Source organism: Otolemur garnettii, unplaced genomic scaffold (assembly GCF_000181295.1).
Source record: "Otolemur garnettii isolate 467f Iridium unplaced genomic scaffold, OtoGar3 scaffold00009, whole genome shotgun sequence".
In the NCBI taxonomy this organism is placed as follows: domain Eukaryota; kingdom Metazoa; phylum Chordata; class Mammalia; order Primates; family Galagidae; genus Otolemur; species Otolemur garnettii.
Genome location: NW_003852404.1, coordinates 5,542,028 through 5,549,577, shown reverse-complemented (window position 1 = coordinate 5,549,577; position 7,550 = coordinate 5,542,028). Strand labels below are relative to the sequence as shown.

At 48.9% G+C, this 7,550-nt stretch overlaps 1 protein-coding gene across 1 annotated transcript in view; it reads right to left on the bottom strand.

The window, feature by feature from the left end:
* CAPZB (capping actin protein of muscle Z-line beta subunit) overlaps positions 1 to 7,550 on the bottom strand; it is a 77,870-nt gene that overhangs the window by 17,863 nt on the left and 52,457 nt on the right. The window contains exons 4-5 of the mRNA XM_023509749.1: positions 2,121 to 2,262; positions 1,611 to 1,727 (exon numbers count right to left, since the gene is read on the bottom strand). Coding sequence (XP_023365517.1) covers positions 1,611 to 1,727; positions 2,121 to 2,262 — 259 coding nt within the window. The remainder of the gene's footprint in view (positions 1 to 1,610; positions 1,728 to 2,120; positions 2,263 to 7,550) is intronic.

Genomic DNA, 7,550 nt, shown 5'->3' with positions numbered 1-7,550 from the left:
GCTTGAGCCCAGGAGTTGGAGGTTGCTGTGAGCTGTGATGCCACAGCACTCTACCTAGGGGGACAGCTTGAGATTCTGTCTCAAAAAAAAGAGTATAATTATCTTACTGAAAAAAAATTTTTGATGTGGGTGGTGCCTGTGGCTCAAAGGAGTAGGGCGCCAGCCCCATATGCTGGAGGTGGCAGGTTCAAACCCAGCACCTGGCCAAAAACTGGGGCAAAAGAAAAAAAAAAATTTTTTTTTTTTGGATGTTAAAGAGAATCCTCAAAGATTCGGCACTCTGAGAATGGGGCATGGGGAAGACATCTGCACAGGAGGTGGCTCCCTCCTGAGGATGCCCTCAAGGCTGCACCACTCCTGCCAGTACTGACCTGTCTGAAGGCAGGCGCAGTCCCTTCTGCATTTAGTCTGCACTCTCTCTTTCCCTTCACAACCAGCATCCTGCTATGCTGCCCTGGCACAAGGTTAAGACCTTCTCTTGGGATGGGAATATACATGGTCTTGAACACGTCAAAGGTCTTAAACCTGGACCCTTAAACAAGAGTCTTCTTTTCTTTGAGACAGAGTCTCAGTTACCCTGGCATCATAGCTTACAGCAACCTCAAACTCCTGGGTTCATATGATTCTCTTGCCTCAGCCTCCCAAGTAGCTGGGACTACAGGCACCTGCCACAACGCCTGGCTATTTTTTGGTTGCAGTCTAGCCGGGGCCGGGTTTGAACCTGCCACCCTTGGTATATGGGGCTAGTGCCCTACTCACTGAGCCATGGGCGCCACCCTGGCTAGTTTTTCTATTTTTAGTAGAGATGGGGTCTTGCATTGCTCACACTGTTCTCAAATTCCTGAGCTCAGGTGATCCACCTGCTTGGGCTTCCCGAAGTGCTAGGATTACAGGTGTGATCCACTGAGCCCAGCCTTAAACAGGAGTCTTAAGAATGTATAAAGTAGCATCTGAAGCAGAAGTTAAGACGAGTCTGTCCCAGGCATGGCAGTGCCTGCAGTCTAAGCTCTAAGTTTGCCTTGAAACAGCTTGGGAGGGACACTGTGGAGACAGATTGTTAGCAATCCCCAAGCAGAACATGGGAGAGAAAGGTACTCTATAGCACTGCTTGAATTTTAATGTGTGTTTAATGTGTGTCTTTTGTTAAAATGGAGATCCTGATTCCAGAGGTCTAGGTGGGGCCCAAGACTCCTGCATCTCTAACAAGCTGTGTGGTGATGCTGTTGCTGGTGCTGGCATTAGGCTGAGAACAGTGAGGTATAGGTCCCTGAGCTCAAGACGAGTGTCTCCTGGAGAGCTAGCCTGACTAATGGGCAGTGCACGACCACAGAGGTTGACAAAAGCATGAAGTACAGTTACAAGAGGGGCCCCCGAGGAGGGAGGAGCAGCAGCTGTGGCCAGCCCTGCCCTTACACAGCAGGAGGCCAGCAGGGTAGGTGTGGGCAACTTCGCTCAGCCCAGATGGCTTTTATTTAAAGATGTAAAGTCCTACTTAGATGGCAGGTTTGCAGCTGGCCAAACACGCTTACCCCAAGTGGGCTAACCACTCATTCCTCTGCACGAGGTCAGCACCTAAGGGACTGCTGGCTCACTATGAACGGTAACTCTACCTGTCTGGTAAGGCTGCCTCCGAGGTTCATGGTGCCAGAGCCGGATTTGTTGGTCTGCAGCCATAGCATCACCGTGGAAGTCAACTTGTAATGAGCGGTGCGACCACTGGACTTCTCCTGGGGTGGGGAGGGTGAGACAGAGATCAGAACCTTGGATGCAGCCAGATCTGAGTCGAGCCTGAGCCTGAAGTGGCCCCTGGAATTCAGACTCCTTCTAACACGTCCCTTTCTGGGTCATGACCACAAACTACCTTTCTTATAAAATCCCAGCTGGTTTTTAAATGGACAGCACCTGTAATCATGTGTATTAAGTTCTCTTGGGGACTATCATCAACAACTAATGCAAACCTGACTTATCTTTGTCCAAATGGCTTCAGGGCATTTATAGGCATCAACAGGTATTTACAGATCACAGCCCACCCCCTGCACCTGCCAGAGAGTGGGGCCGCACTGCTCCGCATGCCATCCACACGTAGTGGCCCCAGCCACCGGGTGTTGGGGAGGCTGTACCTGCACTTCCACCACGTGGATGGAATCCCAGCAGCCTTTGATCTTCTTGGATCCGTCTCCAGCCTTCTTTATGAGGATCACTCCAGCAAAGCCATGATCCAGATCCCAGAGGTAGACAGATGAGACGCCACCTTCAAAATACCTGCAGGAAATAGGCCCACATGCCATTAGATGTTAAACTGCAGACTATCAGCCCAGGTCCCAGGCTGTCATTTGGCAAAGATTCACCTAAATGTCTGCCTGGAATTAAATGCTCTCTCTGCAACGGGAGGAGATCCTTGGATGTGTTCTGATTGTCCTATAATTGGGGGGCGGGGTGCAGCATCCTTTGGGGGAGACAGAAAGGACACAGGCTCCGGAGTCATAAAGATGAAGTTGAATTCAGGCTCTGCCACTTACTGTAGCTTTGTGGTCCTTGGCAAGCTTTACTAACTGTTGCTGAGCATCCCATTCCCTCCAGATAAAGGATAGCACAGCATGTGACATGAGTGGAGGCCATCACTATTGAAGTGCCCACTGTCACTTAGTATTTCTTCCTTTGTTTTTTTAAAGAGACATGGTCTCTCCTCAGGCTGGAGTGCAGTGGCTCTATCACAGGTGACTGCCAACTGTGGAGCTGGGACTACAGGTGCATGCTACCATGCACCTAGCTAACCTTTGTTGTTGTTGTTGTGGACAGAGACAGGCTCTCATTATATTGCCCAGGCTGGTCTCAAATTCCTGGCCTCAAGTGATCCTCCGCCTTGACCTCCCAAAGAGCTGCAGCGAGCTGCTGTGAGTGAGCCACTGCACTCCCGGCTGGTATTTCTATCTTTTGGGAAAAACACAACTACAAACCCCTCCCTACCTCATCCTTCCAAAGTATGGGCAGAATGGGGGTCCTGCTGGTCTTCTGATGCAACTTAATCCAAACCCCTAGCCAGAAGTGAAAGCTAAGCCTGGACAGAGCTTCCTCCTTAGATCTCAGTCAATGTAAGGTCCAACGGAAGCAGGAAAGAAATGGCTAGAACTGGAAAGGGAATCAGGCTTGGACTCCAATTCTAAGCGCACAAGCAGACTGCTGTGACTGACTGAGGCTGCCATGAAGTCAGCTGATGCAGCACCTCCAATGCTGCCAGTGGCTAGCTATACCCTGAGAGCTACTGTCCCACGGCTGGCACAAGACTGGCACATCCTTTATCACACAGTCTGAGGCCTTAGGGCCACATGTGGCCTTCTGGATTTTTGAGTGTGGTCTTTTAACTGAATCCAAACAAATTCCTACGGATTTGTTCTATAAAGTTTGGATTCAGTTGACAGGCTGCATGCACTTGGGGATCTGGAGGTTCCCTATTCTTGGTGGGGCCTCCCTGATCCCAATTAATCCCTGAATCAAAGATACAGCAGGCACATCCTGGGAGTGTGGGCCGCACAGGGCATGGGATAGGCAGAGGTTTGGGAGTTGGGCAGAGCCGGCATCTATGTGACAACTGTTTACTGAAGGCTGCAGGGGCTGGCCTTACAAACACAATAGGGACATCTACTTTACACGACTCCTGAGATACCAAACAATACGGGAACGCAGAGACCTGCCAAATGATTACTGTTTTCATTATTAAGTACTAAAAATTAGCATGTATCTATGGATTATGCCTTAATAAAGCTGTCATACAACAGCAAAATACAACTGGTAAATGTTAACATTTAGAGAATGTGGGAGAAGTGTATACTAGAATTCTGTGTCAGCTCGGCACCTGTAGCTCAGTGGCTGGGGGGCCAGCCACATACACTGGAGCTGGTGGGTTCAAACCCAGCCTAGGCCTGCCAAACAATGACAACTACAACCAAAAAATAGCCGGGCATTGTGGTCTACACCTGTAGTCCCAGCTACTCAGGAGGATGAGGCAACAGAATCACGTAAGCCCAAGAGTTTAAGGTTGCTGTGAGCTGTGACACTACAGCACTCAATAGAGGACGACATAGTGAGACTCTGTCTCTAAATAATTAATTCTTTGTCTTCTTTTGGAATTTTACTGTTAAGTCTGAAACTATCTCATTAACACGGTTTTTCCTTTTTGAGACAGAGTCTCTGTCACCTCAGCCTAGCTCATGGTAACCTCAAACTCCTAAGCTCGAGTGATCCTCTTGTCTCAGCCTCCCAAGTAGCTGGATTATAGGCTATGCCATGATCCCTGGCTAATTTTTCTAGTTTTTTAGTAGAGAAATGGTCTTACTCTTGCTCAGGCTGGGCTCAAACTTACCAAGCTCAAGGGAGCCTCCTGCTTCAGCCTCCCAGAGTGCTAGGATTACAGGCATGAGCCACTGTGACCAGTCAATAAGTTTTTTTTTTTTTAAGAATGGTCAGTATATGATATATTCCCAAGTCTAACAGAGACAATTGTTGTAGGAAAGCACAGAACCCTGTGAGGGGAATAAGAATCTCCTACCCGCTAGTTAAGATATACAGTGCCCAGGTGTTCTTCTCCCCTAAACTACTGTGGCCCTGCTACCCTCACCCCTTCCCCACCAGAGCCTCCACAGGCAGGCAGAGGCCAGCCCCCTTCCAGGGCTACATCCTGCCCCATTTCTCCATCCCTCTAGCACTACCCACAAGGATTAAACTGTCAAACTGAACTCACAACACTGGCGAGTTGGCTGCAGGAGGGCAGGCCTGCCCGCTAGCACAAGAGCCACCAAGGGGGCATGTGGGGATCTAAGTGTCAGGTGCCAGACGCGGAGCTGAAGGGAGAATAGATAGAAAACACTTGTGGGGCCCAGAGCTGGGTGTTATCCTCGGTGACCTCCAACAATTGGCCAACACAGGCACTCAAGGACCCTGTCTAGGAGATAAATTCTTTTGCTCCAAGTCTCTCTCCAAACAGGGCAGAACAAGGTAAAGGGGTTAGTGTTTGGTTCAGGTCCCAGGGCTCTCCTTGAGACCATCTTAGAGGAGCTGGGTACACATCGCCCACTTTGGAATGCTCCTAGGACATGTGAAGATGTACTGGTCACTTTTGCTGACCTGCGGTTCCCTGGTGCTCAGATGATTCACATCATGGGCTCCCTGAGCCCTTCTGGCTTGTTCTCCTGAATTCTGGGGACCTCCTCAGTCTGCAAATCAATATTACTGGGGGAAAAACACCCACAACAGGCCTGCCAATTGCCCTTCCAGCTGGCAACAGATGGCTCGGTTCTAACACACAGGTTAGGTTTCCCTTTCAGTCAGCTTGTAGGGAGGGCAGCCCCACATCAAAAGAGGGGAAAAAACACAACTTTGAAACTGGCTATTCTTGTGTTGGCAGAAGGGACAGGCTGATAAATCTTTCGCCATCCTGGAACGAACATCCTTCTGTGCTGTTCTTGTTAAAGGCTCACCCTTCTGTGTGGTGGGATCCTGGGGAGAGGCAAGGTCAGGCTGCCCTGGAAGGAAACCAGGAGAAATCCTGGTGGCCTGACAGCCCTGCTGACGCCATCTGGTGACCAGTTCAAAAGCACCAGGTGGCCTAAGGTTGATCCCTTCAGTCCCATCCCTTCTCGTCCTATTTCTTCCAGACAAAGAAAACAACGAACGGCATTAAAGTTTTATAACATGGAACTGGCCGTTTCCACACCAACATCCCACCCTGTGGCCCGGCTCCCACTTTGGGCAGCTTCTCTCTGGCCGGCCACAGTGACCAGGTCTAAAGTTTCAAATGCTGGAGACAAAAGAGGTACAAATGCAAGCTCAACTGTGTGACCTCCTTGTGGGTTACTACTATTCTTTTACCCAAAATTTTAAAATTTATTGCAAGAACATTATTTTTAAAAAGGAAATTTAAAAATTAGCCCCTAATACCATAAATCAACTTATCTCATAAATCTGATTTTTCCAAAATCCCTCCTGTCTTTGTCCAGATGCACAATTTTTATATAACCATAAGCACAGCAATAGTGTCAAGTTCAGCTTTTTTCGCTTGGCACAGACACACTGGCACTTTACCATGGAGCCACCTGATCTCCATAATCATTTTGAACAGTTGGACAACATTCCACTGGGCAGTATCCTAATTTAGTCGATTTGACTTTTAATAAAGGAACGACAGTCACAGAGTTGAGGTAATGCTCTTGGGTCTCTTTCTTTGGATCTGTTCCCTCTCAGAATCAGGGTGTTCCCAACTGAGGTGAGGCAGACATGCCGAGACCTGGCCCCTCAGGTGTGGCCAAACACCGCAACAATTCAAGAATGGACTTGAATTCCATTCACCAAAAGGGATCTCTGGGGACTTGAGCAGCCACAAGTCTCAACCTGATTGTCCAAGACACAGGGAGCAGAGGACTGAGTGATCAGCAAGGCTCCTTTCAGGATCAGAAGCACCAGCCTCTCTGGCAAGTGTTGTGGGGACAGCTCTGAGCACCACTGGGTAGGAGGTGGCTCCGGAGCACACTGACAGTCCCCCTGCTGGGTGGTTTATGGCTCTGTGCTGTGTGTGAAGCATTAATTAAAGAGGGACCTCAACAAGTTTTTGAAAATTTATTTTTACCTACTGTACTTTGATCATAATGACACGAAACAAGGAAAAAAATAATTTTTATGTGGTTCGCATTTATGAGTTTTTACATAAAGGCTTTTGTGGGTATTTTAAGAATGTGCTAAAATGTTGTCTGAAACCACATAAAGCTATCTGAGGAGTCTCCCGCCAGAACTAACAGCACACACATGGAAGCACTTTAACTGGCCTTTGTATATTTAATGAGTCAAATAGTATTAATATTGTTTAAATGCTAACATGCCATTTCAATAAGGTGGCTCTGCCACGGTCAGAGCCTCGCTCTCAGGCCTTGCACGTCAAGGTGAATGAACGATCAGACTCAGGCCCTGGGCAAGGGCTGAGAGCAGGCTGCAGTGGAATCACTCTGCTTGGCCCTGCCCTGCCCTGCCTTGCCTCTGCCTGGCCTCTGCCCACGCTTGCTAACTGCAAAATCCCCACCCAACTCTCCAGGGATGGAGGAGGAGCGACCCAGAAGGACCACCATAGCTCAGCGACCTGGGCTCAGGAGGGAAAGGCCACAGAGTTCCCGTAGAAGTCCCCAGTCAAGTGGGCAGCATGGAGCACCTTTTAAATGCAGAAGCCCAAGGAGAAAAGCATGGGCTTTTTTCAGGCCTCCTACTTGAATAGAAAGTCAAGCAACATGGGGCTGAAGTTGACACAGTCAAGAGGGTAAGTGCCACGCTCAAATCAGGGTTCCTGTTAGCTGGACAACATGGGGACGACCTCAGGAAGACCATGGTTCAACCTTGGACAAGTGTTGGAGTGTGTGTATTGGCATACTGGGGGGAGGGCTTGGAAGCTCCAGGAAGATCAGGAGTGGGTAAGATCAACCCAGGAATAACTGGGATTAAATGCTGGGATCATCTATTTGCTGGTGTCTACCAAAAGTGCCATCAATCACACAGTCTTGGTGGCTTTCAAG